Source organism: Alexandromys fortis, unplaced genomic scaffold (genome assembly GCF_014885135.2).
Source record: "Alexandromys fortis isolate MF-2015 unplaced genomic scaffold, M_Fortis_MF-2015_v1.1 scaffold_3, whole genome shotgun sequence".
NCBI lineage: Eukaryota > Metazoa > Chordata > Mammalia > Rodentia > Cricetidae > Alexandromys > Alexandromys fortis.
Genome location: NW_026067909.1, coordinates 19,375,376 through 19,390,399, shown reverse-complemented (window position 1 = coordinate 19,390,399; position 15,024 = coordinate 19,375,376). Strand labels below are relative to the sequence as shown.

The window sequence follows — 15,024 nt, the reverse complement described above, 5'->3', positions numbered from 1 at the left end:
CCCGGATGAGAGCGCCGGTTCGGGTACGCAGACGAGACCGGGCTCCGCTAGTCCGGGACGGTCCTTGCACACCCGCCGTGCACTCAGAGCCTGCCTGCTGGCTCCTTTCTTCAGTCCGCGCCCCTTCCTTCCTCAATTCTGCCTCTTTCCCTCCTCCATAGCTCCAGGAGTCCTCGGGGTTGTTTTCTCCCGTTTGGAACCGGAGAGGTTGCGGAGGACTAGAAAGGGAAGAGAGGTGACAAAGATCTGTGCACATCCCAGACTAGAACCGCGCTTTCTTTTTGCTTAACTCGTCCAGCTCCTCCAGTTCCCTCGAATGTCCTCAACTGACTTTAGAACAACCATCCTGAAAGGGCCCTCTACCTAGATCACTTGCCGGCACTATTAGTTGTCCCTATTGCGAAGCGCAATACACAACGCCGGCATTTCATAGCAAGAGCCTTAATGACCCAGGTGGCCGGTGCAGTCAGCTCTGCAGATCTAGGCCCCAGGCTTTATCAGACAACTTCCACGTCCCCACCCCCACAAGGAGCAGCAGACGAGGCCGGAAGCATCTGCAAAATAACAGCGAGGATCAAACTCCCTATTTTATAGGTGAAGCTGAAGCCTAAGGAGATCAGTTTAACTAAAAGTCTCCCTAGTAAGTTGAGGCAGAGATGGGTGGAGCTAGGTCTAACTGGAATGATTGATACCTCCGATTTCCCTAGCTCGGACTCTGCCTGACTGAGAACTGGATGACCAGTAGGAACATTAATTAGGCCTTGTAATAAGACTAGATGTGGGCTCAAGACCTGCCTTTTACCAGTACAATCTTGGACAATTCACTAGAGCTTTCAGTGGGTGTTCCCGAAGTAAAATAAGGTCACAGGGCTGGCTTGATCCTGGTGTGGCCAGCCAGCAAGGTGAAGATCTTTGTACATCTTCACCGTTAGTGATAGCCATGTAAGATAGGACACTATCTGTGGGTAACTTTGCTCCTTGATGAGGGAGTGGGTGCTGCTCCCAGGCAGAGTGGCAACCCTGTGCCCAACATGGGCCAAGTGTGGGTGTGAACCTTGGCCAGGCCCACGCTGCTCTCCATCCCTACCCCATGTATTAGAGTTTGGACTTGGATCAAAGTCTGAAGTCTGAGGCAGCTCCCTAATTCCTAAGGCACTGGAAGCATGATTGTGCCAGTTGACTGCCAGGGCCTTCCACAGCTCAAGTCCTTCCCGCCGCTGCAGGTGCTGCCGCTGCCTCCACCTGAGACCAGTTAGCACTCAATCGGCCACCCTCCTGCAGCTCAGCAGAAGTGTGAACTCAGCTGTTTCAGAGGCCCCCAACCATGGTGAGTCCTGGGGGATGGGGGGGTTACAGGAGAAGGAGGACCATGGGGATCCTCTCTCTGGGCACCCAGAATCTCCCTATTCCCCAACTGAGATGCTGCTGTCTGCTGGGGTTCAGAAGTCAAGAGTTTCAGTTTGTATCTCCAGGCTTGATCCCCGTTACCCTTCCTGCAGGCCACTGGGCCAAGCCAGGTCTGAGGCTGGCCTGAGGCACTCTTGCAACCCCTACAGCTAGGATCTCAGGCATGCATTTAGATCAGAACGACAAGTTACTTGCTGTGTTGTCATAAGTTGCCTTACTAGTCAGGGGGGGAACCGGGAAGAACAATCTGGTGCCTGCTCCTCAGCCCAGGCATGTGTGGGCTGCTCCCAGAGCAGAGAAATGCTATATGGGAGGCTCACAATGCCCCCTGGGCTCAGTTTTAAAAGTGATCTTCAGATTTGGGTTCAGATTTCAGCCTCACCCCCATCACCTGTGTTACTGCTATGCAGAAGGCTTGCCCTCTCTGAGCCTCTCCTCTTCCCCAGCCCCATCTGCAGTGTGGCTGATTAAGACCTGCTACCACGTTGCTGTGTGTGTGGCTCAGACTAGAATCTTAGTGGCCTCACATCGTACCTCCCCTTTCTTACTTTTCCTTCCCTGGTGTTACCGAGAAACAGGAATGGCTCTAGTGCAGGGATGATTGGGACTCTCTGGAAGGGCGGTGGTGCTGGGGACTAGGCTTGGAGTTGATACAATACACAACTTTACAGGACGCAGCGGGCCCTCCTTCCCAACACTCTGCCTTTCTTAGGACGAGAGCTCTGGCACCCTGTGTCTGGGAAAGCAGCAGGCGGTTGAGATGAAGCGGGCAGCTCCAGGCCCTTGCGGGCTGTGTAACTTTCAGCACCATCGTTTGTTGTGCTTCAGGCTCCTCTTTGTGCTCATCTTTCCTCCAAGTGGTCATTGGGGAAATTCAACTGCACATGTTACTAAATACTTCGAAATAGTCTGGCTCTTAATGCCAAAGAAATGGAGCCCATCTTATTCTGCTTGCTGCCTATTGACCCGGACTACTGCCCTAACCCTTAAGCAGGTGCTAAGGCCTGGGCCCTTGTTAATTGGAGGAAAGCTTGGCAGGGAGAAGTCAGTGTTGCATTTTGCAACTGGGTAGTGGCAGGTTCAGGAAGGAGGCAGGAAGTGCACTTTGCAGGGACCTGGGCCAGCTGCAGACCAGTAGGTGGCACCAGCAGCCTCCTCAGGCTCCACTTTGAGTTCCACTCTTCCTGTGCCTCCCGAGGACAAAGGCAGGGCGCTGCGTCCCAACCCCACAGCCTTTGCTTAGCTAGCTCCAGCTTTTCAAAGCCTCTTCACAAAAGGGACTATAGGTCCTTTTCAGTGAGCTTTTTCCTTACCACTGGTCCAAGCTCTACTCCAGTAAACCACTGTTTCACAGCGGAAGACTTGAGCCCAGAACAGATGTGTCCTCCCTGAGTTCTCATAGCTAATGACAGGCAGGAGTGGACTTTGATACCAAGTCCCAGTGACTGTAGAGTCCGAGCTCCCAACTACCCTAGTCCCACATCGCTCCCTTCTGGCTGCACTCCCTGTAAAGACTCAGTCTCTGGAGTTCTTAGGCCAGCCTTTAACCTCCCTCCTAAGCATGCCCTAACAGGATAACTATCCTGTCAGGGAGAAAGACATTCTAAAGAGAGACAGTTGCACACCCCTTCCCCAACTAGTAGATAGCAGACTGTTAAAACAATACCTTCCTTCCCAGAAATTGGAATTTTCCCAGGAATCTCATGCTGGGGAATGATAGAGACTGAAGCCCTGGTGCTAGTCATGAGAAACTGCCAGGAAGAGATCTCACACAGTTCTGACAATGTTTCAGATCACCTTGCCAGAAAAGCAAGAGCAGAGAGTGAAGGGTCAGTGATGGGCAGACCCACACCTTGATCAGGAATGGCTAGGCTTTTTGTTTAAGGGTTGTTTGTTGTTCTTTGTGGGGTTTTGTTTGTTTTGTTAGTTTTTCCAACAGGGTTACTCTCTGTAGGCCTTGTAGTGCTGAGACTCACTCTGTAGACCAGGCTGACCTCGAGATCCACCTGCCTCTGCCTCCTGAGTGTTGGGGTTAAAGGTGTGCACCAACACCACCAGTTTTGTTTCAGTTGTTATGTGACTGGGATACATGGGTCTCCTGTAACTCGGGCTGGCCTCAAACTTTGTACTTTGTTAGCTGATGCTAACCTTGAACTCTCAACCCTCCAGCCCGAGGATCACAGGCACGTGCTACCACACCCAGCTAGAACTGCTAGAGTATTCATACCTCTTGCTCTCTCTTGAAGTCAGTCCCCTGAGGACAGACTTGGAGAGGGGGAGCCACTGGACTTTATTTGCTCCTCTTCCCAGCAAGTGCACATTGACTAAATCTCCTTTCTCTGCTCTTTACTGCTGTTTCTTTAATTGGCCTATTGAGGACTTGTAGCTGCGTCTAGTTAGGGCTAGCAGAGCTGAGGCTCTGACCCGAATCACTCCTTTAACAAGATTCCTCCTGTGCTTTGTGAGGTCTCTGCCTACCTCTTCTTGCCAGCCCCATGTTGCTTGGGTCACGCTGATGCTTCTTGGAGCCACTGGACTGTCATACACCTCCATGTCTTGGCTTATGCTTCCTTTTGCCCAGAGTAGCCCCCACCCCTCGTCCCAATGCTTACTACATATTTCCTACTTATTCTTCATAAAGAATTCCTGGGTCCCTTCAGGAGATTGAGGTCCCTTTCTTCTGTGCTGCCCATGCACATCTGTATCGCTCTCACATAGCATGTAAAAATGATACTCGTGATCCCATGGAGGGCAGGAATAGCATTCTGCTCTCTGAATATGCAGGGCCTAGCACTGGGCACTGCCACACTGCATGAGAGATCCAGATGGAACATGTAAAGCCTAATTGTAGCTTCTGATGGCTGTGGGCCTGCTCATGCCCTTCCTCCATCACAGGAGTCTCAGCCTAAAGCTTACCTCCTCCTCTGACAGAAACAGGCAGGGCCCCAACTTCATTATTTTTTCCTGGTGAAGACATAAACTCCCCCAATTGCTTTTCATTGACACTGTTTCTCAGGATAGACAGAAACCATGGTACAAAAAGCTTATAAATTAGGCACTGGATAAAAAGTTGAAAGTTGAGAAGTCACAGGCATATCCACCTGGTAACAAAACAATGCAAGGTATACTGTGTCCTCGGAATCCCTCAGCGACTTCTGTAATTCCTTTCCCCCAACATGAGATTCCCGAGAAAATGTGGCGCAGCAGTGTTGTTGGGCAGGATGAGGGTCCCTGCTGACCACACTCTGAACTTCCTCTTGCTCTCCTCCACAGACCTCCAAAAAGCTGGTGAACTCGGTGGAATTGTGTGCTGATGATGCCCTTGCTGGGTTAGTGGCCTGTAATCCTAACGTGCAGCTCCTGCAAGGGCACCGTGTGGCCCTGCGTTCTGACCTGGACAGCCTCAAAGGCCGGGTGGCACTTCTTTCAGGTGGAGGTTCAGGCCATGAGCCTGCCCATGCCGGTGAGTATCTTGTGTTGATTGTGAGGGTTACAGGCCAGAGCAGAGTAGGGATCCTGGGAGATCCTCTGTGCTAGTATGAGGTACCAGACAGACAATGCTGAGGCCAGAGTTAGGAATGTGCCCAGTTTCCATCCTCCCACTCCTTGCTGCCCCAAGGTCAGTCACAGCCTGTCTTTGCATCTAAATTGTTACAGCTCTAGAAATGCAGGGTTGAGCCAGATAATCTGTGAGGCGCTCCCAGCCTAAAAAGTTGGTGATTGCAAAAGTCTTCCTTGCCTTTTTTTCCAATCCTGCTGACCCAGCACCTCCATGAAACTTCCCTGACTCTGCCGGCCCAAAGCAGGATCCATCAGCATCTCTACCATGTCTTGTCCTACCCTTGAACCATCCTAGTTGACTTCCTGTTTGGTGCCAGGGATATGAGCCTCGTTAGGAGCCTTCCCCAGGGCTCAGACCTTGTGTCATCTGCACCTTTCCTGTCCGTCTCAGTATTCCGTCTATTCATCCAGCACGTATTAGCGAGCCTGCCGTACAGCCGGCCCTATGCAGAGCACACCTGGAAGTCAGCAAGACCCTGCCCCTGTGAAACTTTAATGCCCCACTCCAGGAAGACAGATTTGAGTAAGAGCAGTTCGGAGAGCCTTAAGGAATTTAACATACAATAGAATGTACAATGAGGGGCAGGAGCGATGACTCAGTGCTTAAAAGCACTTGTTACTCTTGCAGAAGACCCGGGTTCAGTTCCCAGCATCCACATAGCAGCTCACAACCATCTGTAACCAGTTTCAGGGGACCCTCTGCCCTCTTATGACCTCCATGGGCACTAGGCTCACATGTGGTACATACACACACATACACACTTGCAAAATACTCAGGAAATCTTTTTTCAAAAGCTTTATGTAAAAAGAACAGGAGGAAGACCAGAAAATGGTGGGAGGGGACAGAGTTCTTTAAGGTTGGAAGTCAGGGGAACCCTCCAAGATGACTCCTGTGGAAGGGTTAGCCATAGCACAAGCACACAGTGGGAGCTCAGAATGCGGGAAGCCCCAGGGATAACAGGTGTAGATGCTACCCAGCAGCCTTACCTCTCTCCATCTCCAGGTTTTATCGGGAAGGGAATGCTGACTGGGGTCATCGCAGGATCCGTGTTTGCTTCTCCAGCTGTGGGCAGCATCCTGGCAGCCATTAGAGCTGTGGCCCAGGCAGGCACAGGTCAGGTTTGCATATTGGAGAAAATGCTGTGCATGGGCACTGTGGGGTGGGTGAGGGCAAGGCTAACGGTACCACGTTACTGCTCCTGCAGCGGGCACCCTCCTCATCGTGAAGAACTACACTGGGGATCGACTCAACTTTGGATTTGCCATGGAGCAGGCCAGGGCCGAGGGCATCTCTGTGGAGATGGTGGTGATTGGGGATGACAGTGCCTTCACTGTTCTGAAGAAGGCCGGCCGGCGTGGCCTGTGTGGCACCGTGCTTATCCACAAGGTTAGCCTCCAAACCCTGGCACCCCGAGGCACCAGTCATTTCTTTACCCTGACCTACCAAGTCCCCACCATTGTCTCAGCCATTAAGTCTGGATAGAATGAGGCATTCTCATAGACCAGTTCCCTTTCCTTCCTCTCCCCACTCCTAATCAGCTGCCCCTTCCTCACATGTCTCCCGGTGCAGCATGGATTCTCCTCATATCCTGTCCTTCACTTTGCATCACGGCTTTTACCTTCCCACTGGGCTCCTGTATCTGTGTACTGCACTCCTGCCTTGCCAGTCTATTGCCCACACTATCCCCAGGGTGTCTTTTTAAAATGCATATTGATCAGTGCTCAGAAGGCTAAGACTGGAGGATTTTAAACTTGAGGCTAGCTTAGACAACATAGTGAGACCATGTGTCAAAACAACAACAAAAATGTGTATTGTGCCCAATTTTCATCTCACTGAGAGCATCTTGGATTCCCATAGTCACCTCAAACCCCTTGGTTGGGGGTGCCCACTACACTCCTTTTATTTGTTTGAGGCTGGAGAGGTGGTTCAGCAGTTAGGAGCATTGGCTGCTCTTGCAGAGGACCTGGGATTCGTTGCCATCACATGGTAGGCCACAACTATAACTCCAGTTCCGGGGAGGCCAGAAGAGGGTATTGGATCTCTTAGAACTGGAGTTACAGACAGTTGTGAGCTGCTATGTGGGTGCTGGGAACTGAACCTAGATTCTCTGCAAGAGCAGCAAGTACTTTTAACCACCGAGCTACCTCCCTAGCCATTCATCACCACACTCCTGTCCCACCTCATCAGTCCTGACTTCACTGCCCAGCACCCCTTCTTTCCCCGTATGTTCCATAAACACAGGGCCCTCCCTGTATCTGTTGGGCTGGAGCTCACCTCTGTGGCTTTATGTACGCCATATCTGTCCCTGCAAAATCTTTTATTTGGTCAGTCTTCTGTGGCCAGGCTCAGTCCTGACATGTTCCATGTGGTCCTCTTCCTGATCTCAGCACCCTGAGCTACTGAGAAGCCTTTCTCAGCGTTCTCTCAGCTCCTGATCCATGTGCCATCTTGAGCTAACTTTAAATGTGTGTCCCTGCTTCTCTTCTTCAGACTCCGAGATCCTTGAAAGCAAGCCTGTGAGTCAGTCTTCCTCTTTTCCCCAGCTCAGTAGATTGTTGGTGAATAACAACCAAATGGAGCTAAGGTGTGCACTCTGGACGAAGGAGATCTAGGAATCAGGAAACTGATCAGCAACAGCTGTGTGACACTGACCTGAACAAATCACCTGCCTTATCTAGGATCATTTCTCATTCTGGCTCCACTAGACTGGAGTGGGGGGAAGGAGGGAGGGAGAGAGAGAATGACAATATGTGTATGTGTTTTGCTGGGAATGTGCTTTATGCATGCCAGGCAAACCTACCGTGGATCCACACCCTCTTCCCCAAACAGAAACTCTTGAAGACTCCCAGCAACTATGCTGTAAATAAGGAGAGAACGTCCTTCTACCCTAAATGTGCTGGACCACATTTAGTGTAGAAATCCTGAGATTCTCCCTCCCAACAAGAAAGTTCTTCCCAGCCTCTCTTCTGCTCCCAGTGATCCAGTGACTCACCACCCACCATCCTCGTTCTCTTTCTCTCTGGGCTGCTACAGGTGGCAGGTGCTCTAGCTGAGGAAGGTGTGGGGCTGGAGGAGATTGCAAAGCGGGTGAGCCTGGTCGCCAAGGCCATGGGTGAGTACCAGCCCCAAGGATGGGAGGATGTGGCAGACCTGGGGATTCAGAGCAGGCTCCTACCAGCTATACCAGAAGCCTTCCTGTGTTTCCCTGGAGGCTGGGGGAAGATCCCCTGTGGAGGCCCTGGAACCTGGAAGCCATAGGTACCAGAGTTTGGACTCTCTTCATCCCTAAGATGAAGAGTTGGGCAGCCTGCTCAGAGAAGAGGATGCCTATGGGCTGGGCTTCCATGGCATTGCAGCTGCCATCCTGACACCTGCTGCCAACATCAGAACCGCCATCTCTTTCATGCTTCATTTTCCCTAGGTACCTTGGGGGTGAGCTTGTCCTCCTGTAGTGTCCCTGGCTCCAAACCCACCTTTGAGCTCGCAGCTGATGAAGTGGAACTAGGCCTGGGTAAGCCTATGGCGACTGTGCCCCAACCATTCCTTTTCTTTGCCTTGAGTTTTGCCCACCTTCAAGGTCCTGGAGTTGTCTGCCTGATCCTCCCTGCTTACTTAGTGTCTCCCAGGTCTCCGGATTCATCGGTGGGCACTTAAGGCACAGCCTAGACAACCTGCCTGACTTCTCTCCACTTTGCGTTCTGTGCCCAGGCTCTGAACACATAGAGCACCATGTTCCTCCTACCTCACTTCCCCCACATCATCCCATGTACTCCTCCTCAAGCCCCAGTGTATAGCCCTATTGGTCCAAAGGACACCTTGTCTGTCACTGATATGTTCAACTTCTGCCTGTGGGTTTCTAACACAATAGGCATTAGTGTCCTATGGCCTCTGACTTCCCAGCTGGCTCTGCAGCCACACCATGTGTTGTCCTGTTTTTCATTATTCTTTCCTTTTCTACCCACTGTCCACACTCGTTATACCCAGCCTTGTATTGAACACTTTGCGTGTCATTGATGAAAGCATCTAGCCAGCCAGTAACAGCCACATCTCTCCACAGGGATCCATGGGGAAGCTGGTGTTCAGCGGGTAAAGGTAAATAGATTCCTTGTTCAGCCCAGCCCAGTCCTGAGGTCTCCCAGAAGCACTCACTCCTGCTTCTTCTGACAGATGGCACCTGCCGAAAAGATTGTCACTCTCATGCTTGACCACATGACAAACACCTCCAATGTATCCCATGTGCCTGTACAGTCAGGTGAGTAGCCTTCAGTCCCCAGCCTTGAGCCCCTCCTGCCCTCTCTGCACAGGCCACCAAAAGTCTTACTGAGGTGTCATCATTTGTCCACAGGCTCTTCAGTGGTGCTGATAGTCAACAATCTGGGTGGCTTGTCTTTCCTGGAACTGGGCATCATAGCTGATGCTGCCGTACGCTTGCTGGGTGAGCCCACACTACAAGAGGACCTGTTGCCTTTTTTTTTTTTTTTAATTTTGTTTTGTTTTGATTTTTGAAACAGTGTCTCACTAGGTAGCCCTGGCTGGCCTTGAACTCACAGATATCCTCCTGCTTCTGTGTCCATACCTGGCTCCCTTAACTCTTTGAACCTGGTTTGAACCTAGGTGTAAGATAAGCAACTGAGGCAGTGTCCTATCATGGCCCAGAATATCAGCTGAGCAATCACGAGTTTGAGTTAAATTGTTACTTTTGCCAACTGCTGAGGTCCTGAGTGTGGGAGTAATAATAGCAACACCTGCCGTATAGGAGGGTTATGAGGATTAAATGAGACTAAGTATATGTAGGATGTCTGGTGCCTGCTAAGAACTCAGTAAATGAGAACTGTTATTTATCAGTCCCTCGGGAGGGCTGTCTCCAAGGAATGTGGTAATGGGCTGTCACTGAGGGATGCTTTGAGGAAATGAGGTCATTTCCCTGCTCAACACAGGCCTCGACCTGCAAGGCCCTTGTTTTGCTGTTTGGTTCCTTTTTAAGATGCTCTGTGGTAGTCCCCTTTCCCGCTTACAGGCTTCTGTGCTTGGCATTGCAGAGGGCCGTGGGGTGAAGGTCGCCCGTGCCCTGGTGGGTACCTTCATGTCAGCACTAGAGATGTCCGGCGTTTCCCTTACCCTGCTGCTTGTGGATGACCCCCTGCTGAAGCTGATAGGTAAGAGAGACCTGGAGCCTACAGACATTGCTAGATTGAACCATCATCCATCCTCAGGCTCTAGCATAGAGACCGCATTAGGGCCGATGCTGACAGTCTGGTTCTAGACCTGTAAAGATGCTCTTTCTGGCTTTTTGCCTTCAGCTCTCACTCGACTCCGTAAATTTGGTATTGGTGTCTTCCTCACATCTGCCTTACCCTCTCCCCAGGGAATGCCCACCCCCCTACACTCAGTATGCAACAGATACTCGGTATAGTCTCACTGATTTAGGCTACCTTCTTACAGACAGCTGAGGGAACCAGTCTTCAGGGCCAGGTGGGGAGTCCAACCCCTACCTGATCTTGTCTGAACAAGTTATGTGGCTGCCTCTAGATGCTGAAACTACTGCAACAGCCTGGCCTCACATGGCCAAGGTGTCTGTGACTGGGAGGAAGCGGATCCGAGAAGCTCCCATAGAGCCTCCAGAGGCCCCTGAGGCCACTGCAGCAGGAGGTACTGGGCCCTGCTGATGGAGAGCCAAGAGTCCTTGTGGTCAGGACTTTGGCTTGAACACCAAAGGGTATATGGTGGGGTATACAGGGACCTGGGCACCCACACCACCCACACTGGTCAGGTTTGGCTGTGAGAAGGTCCAGCGAGGCCTCTGCATACTGCCCTCCCTTTCTAGGTGGAGCAGCAAAGCAGATGACGCTTGTGCTGGAGCGGGTGTGCAGCACCCTGATCGGACTGGAGGAGCAGCTGAATGCCCTGGACAGGGCTGCTGGCGACGGGGATTGTGGCAGTACCCATAGCCGTGCTGCCAAAGGTTGGGCTCGATGGGTGCCCAGGGGCTAATATGGCATACTATCTCTTACTGGACATTCCACGAGTCAGTTTCTAGAACATGAAGGGGCTTTCATGGAGCTGCTACCTTCCTTTACCAAGGGGCATTTGGCACCCTGAAGCTTGTTTTCCCAAAAGAAAGGAGTTTCCCACACTACAAATGGGAAAGTGATCCATTCTGCTGCCCTCAGCACTCTCAGATGCCCACATCACCAAAAGCCCTTGTTCAGCCATTTAAGAAAGATGCATTCAGCTTGGCAGTGGTGATGTGTGCCTTTAATTCCAGCACTCTGAAGGCAGGGGCAGGCAGACCTGAGTTCGAGGCCATTCTGGTGTACAGAGTGAGTTCCAGGACAGCCAGGGCTACACAGAAAACCCTATCTCAAAAAAACGATAGATAGATAGATAGATAGATAGATAGATAGATAGATAGATAGATAACATAGATAGACAGATACAGAAGGTAGGTAGGTAGGTAGGTAGGTAGGTAGGTAGGTAGGTAGGTAGGTGCATTCAGCACATTTTAAGGAAGCCAAACGCTATTTCTGTCTCCATGGTTACAAAAATCCAAAGTCACGCAATGGTGGCTCATGAGGATTTCCAGGTCAACCAAGAATAATGGGAAAGAGAAGAGAAAAAGGAAAGGCAGAAAGCACATCTCTCAGTAAAGAAGGCCAATCAGGAAAACACTAGCAGAGAGCAGGGAGAGAAAAGGAAGTGACAGCACCTCTGAAGGGCCACCTGTCTTTCTGCCCGCAGCCATCCAGGGCTGGCTAAAGGAGGGCCCAGCTCTAGCTAGCCCTGCCCAGGTGCTCTCCAAGCTGTCTGTCCTGCTGCTGGAGAAGATGGGAGGCTCATCTGGCGCGGTGAGTAGAAGCAGGCTCTGGAAAGGCAGACGGATGGAGAGGGATGCAGGTTTGGCTGAGTGCTGGCCAGCTCCATGTACTCAGCATTCTGGTCCTCCTCAGCTCTATGGCCTGTTCCTGACTGCAGCTGCCCAGGCTCTCAAAGCCAAGACTGATCTCCCAGCGTGGTCTGCTGCCATGGATGCCGGCCTGGAGGCCATGCAGAAGTGAGCCAGAGCCCTGTTTCTTAACCCCAGGGGTGTGTTGGGGAGGTAGTTGACAGCTGCTCCCTGCTCCCAGCCAGACCCTGTCCTCACACCAAAGTAACCTCTTTGTTCATTCTTTCAGGTATGGAAAGGCTGCACCTGGAGATAGGACAATGGTGTGTACTCAGGGTGTGGCTCCTCTTGCCCCTTTAAGCCTACAAGCCCTAAAGCTATCCTCGGTAGCAGGGCTTCTTCTCAACCTCCCTCTCTCTGACCTTGTCCAGCTGGATTCTCTGTGGGCAGCAGGACAGGAGCTGCAAGCCTGGAAGAACCCAGGAGCCAGTCTTCTCCCAGTCCTGACTAAAGCAGTCAAGGTGAGTGAGGCTCAAATGGACAACCAAGGAGCTGCCAAGCTCCAATCTAAAGCAAGTAAAGGGTCTTTTCCACCTTGATTTCCACCTGTATAAAATAAGGGCGAACACCTATCTCAGAAAGTGTTATATGGCTAGGGAGATACACTGAGCCTAGCCTAGTACCTGGGCTCAGGCTCTGCAAATAGTGGCCCCATTCCTCGCTAGAAGTAGATGAAAGGTGACCTTTCCACTGAGCGATGGTACAGAGATTTCTGACAGAACAGGACAAAGGGTCCAGGATCAGATTTTCAGGGCCCAGTGGGAAAGGAAAGGCCTACTGTCCATGTACTTAAGCCTACTCCCACCTTCCTCAGAGTGCTGAAGCAGCAGCCGAGGCCACCAAGAACATGGAAGCTGGCGCTGGAAGAGCTAGTTACATCAGCTCTGCACGACTAGATCAGCCAGACCCTGGAGCAGTGGCAGCTGCCGCCATCTTCCGCGCCATCCTGGAAGTCTTGCAGACGCAGGGAGCATAACTGCCTTTTCCCTCCTCAGCTCCTCTCCCTGTTTACTTCCTCTTGCCTTCAGATGGTCACCTTATCCCTCACTCACCCTAGCACCCATCCTCTGCCACCCCTCCAGAACTGTTCTGTGAACAGTAAGTGTCTGGCTGGGTGGATCATGTGCCCTGCCAACACTGCTCTTCCTCTTCAGGAAAAGGCGTCCCTCAGGTCATGTTCTCTCCACCCCATCCAGCTCTGAATGTCAGTGATAAGGCTTTTCCTGAGTACAACACGGCCTCCAACTGGGTGTACCTATTTGGTTTCAATACTCCAGGCCTCATCCTCTGGAAGGCCTCTAACACCCAGTCAGTGTGTGAAAGAAAACTAATAAAACCCATTGAAGCCACAAGCTGCTGCCATCATCTTTGGGACTTTAGCCCTGGTTACCATGGCCATGACCCATCTCTTGGCAAGCTGTTCATTGGCTGTGCTCCAGACAATTTCTGCTCATCTGGGCTGGTTCCACAGGGACTCCCCTTTCCTGTCCTAGCACACACCATACCAATGCACATCAGATGGCACAAAGGCTTGTCTCTGTACCAGATCTACAACTGATTCTTCAGAAATTACATGGGCATTGGGTTCCCCAGAAGAAAATGGACTCACTGTGTTTGAGGCTCTGGAATAGTTCAGAAGCTACAGTCATACCAGCCCCACAGTCTCTCTAGAGCAATGGTTTTCAACCTTCTTAATGCTGTGACCCTTTAATACAGTTCCTCATGTTGTAGTGACCCCAACCGTAAATTATTTTCTAATTTTGCTGTTGTTATCATAATTAAATATTTTTGGAGTTAGTGGTTTTTCAAAAGGATCACAACCCACTGCTCTAGAGCAGTCATTGCCTACACCCCGACCAGGTGAAAGATTGCCGCCTGAGACAGCACACGCAGTTCACCACAGGCATGACATCCTCAGTGTGGAGGTGATTCCAGGCACTGGCAGGTCATATCTATGGAAAGTCAGGCTCTGTTTTATGTCAGCTATGGGAACTCATGCCCATGTCTGGCCAGTTGAGATCTGTAAAATTCAATGATACCCACCTCAGGCCAGCAAGATGGCTCAGTGGGTAGAAGCCTGAAGGCGAAACAACTTGAATTTGGTCACCAGATCCCATTAGGCGGCAGGAGATAACGTTGTCTTCTGGCCTGCACATGCAATGGTAGCCATCCCACAAGGATGTGAAGACTCGGGTGAGGATTAGGGTCCTGGGCAGCCTGGTGTTCTAGCGCTGTCACAAGAACAGGTCATACCAGCCCCAGTGCCTGCATTGGCGTCAGGCACACTCCCCTCCTGTGTCACCATCTCTACAGTCACACTAAGAAAGGGACCCCATCGTCTGTGTTCTCAGATTAGACCCTCTGGGCCTAGGGTCTTCTGTTATCAGGATGCACAGATCTATGTACCCGGCAGAGAGGACTTGTGGGTCCCAACTCTGCCATCACCCAGCAGAGTGACAGTAGATCATTCTTGCCTGTCCACCTCCACTCCTCTTTGAATCTCGTTTTCCAGACTTTAAGTCAGGGAACACTCCTTTCACTAGGAGTACGTACCCTAAAGCCATTCATTATGAAGGACACCCACCCAAATTTAAGTAACATGCATTCCAGAAATACAATCATGGATCTCTGGTTGGCCCTTCTTATATCTGTAAGGGTCAAGCCTGTCCTGAGGCCTTTGTAAATTGCCAAAACTCTCAGTTGAATACATTGTCGCACCAGCAAAGGCTTCTGTGTTTCAACAGAACTCCTATGCTTGAAACTTTATTTCTAATGTGATGGGATTAAGAGGTGGGGCCTTGAATCCAGCCTGGTAGCAGACCCTTTAGTCCAAGCACTCTGGAGGCAGAGGAAGGCTGATCTCTGTGAGTTTGAGGCCAGCTTGGTCTACATAGTTAGTTCCAGGCCAGCCAGTGTAGTGGTATTTCGTTTGTAATCTAACAAAGTTTGCCTGAGGATCAGAGAGCAGAGCTAAGCCACAGTTAATCATAAAGGCCAGGCAGTGGTGGCACACACCTTTAATCTCAGCACTCAGCACAGAGGCAGTTGGATCTCTGTGAGTTCAAGGCCACCCAAGGCTGATTCAATCTTGTCTAAAAGAGAAACAGCTCAC

General features: G+C 51.1%; 1 protein-coding gene across 3 annotated transcripts; it reads left to right on the top strand.

The window, feature by feature from the left end:
• The first annotated feature begins 4 nt into the window (after positions 1 to 4).
• Positions 5 to 13,264, top strand: Tkfc (triokinase and FMN cyclase). 3 transcript variants are annotated; one of them, XM_050136461.1, is made up of 18 exons: positions 5 to 23; positions 1,224 to 1,327; positions 4,681 to 4,870; positions 5,972 to 6,082; positions 6,174 to 6,355; positions 8,003 to 8,081; positions 8,391 to 8,480; positions 9,027 to 9,061; positions 9,137 to 9,221; positions 9,315 to 9,404; positions 10,009 to 10,125; positions 10,499 to 10,618; positions 10,794 to 10,931; positions 11,708 to 11,814; positions 11,917 to 12,020; positions 12,142 to 12,175; positions 12,284 to 12,373; positions 12,727 to 13,264. In XM_050136461.1, exons 2-18 carry the CDS (start codon positions 1,325 to 1,327, stop codon positions 12,886 to 12,888), a joined length of 1,737 nt encoding a protein of 578 aa, XP_049992418.1. In that variant the 5' UTR covers positions 5 to 23; positions 1,224 to 1,324; the 3' UTR covers positions 12,889 to 13,264. The 3 variants fall into 3 exon arrangements, with proteins under 3 accessions (XP_049992418.1, XP_049992419.1, XP_049992417.1); XM_050136462.1 differs by lacking the exon at positions 5 to 23 and adding an exon at positions 622 to 640; XM_050136460.1 differs by lacking the exon at positions 5 to 23 and having other exon boundaries at positions 1,122 to 1,327.
• The last annotated feature ends 1,760 nt before the right edge of the window (positions 13,265 to 15,024 follow it).

What these genes read in the sequence shown, in the direction of transcription:
- Tkfc (XM_050136461.1), top strand. An exon ending in GCACCGTGCTTATCCACAAG is followed by an intron (nt 6,356 to 8,002) that starts GTTAGCCTCCAA and finishes GGGCTGCTACAG; the next exon opens with GTGGCAGGTGCTCTAGCTGA. An exon ending in TGCTGCCGTACGCTTGCTGG is followed by an intron (nt 9,405 to 10,008) that starts GTGAGCCCACAC and finishes TTGGCATTGCAG; the next exon opens with AGGGCCGTGGGGTGAAGGTC.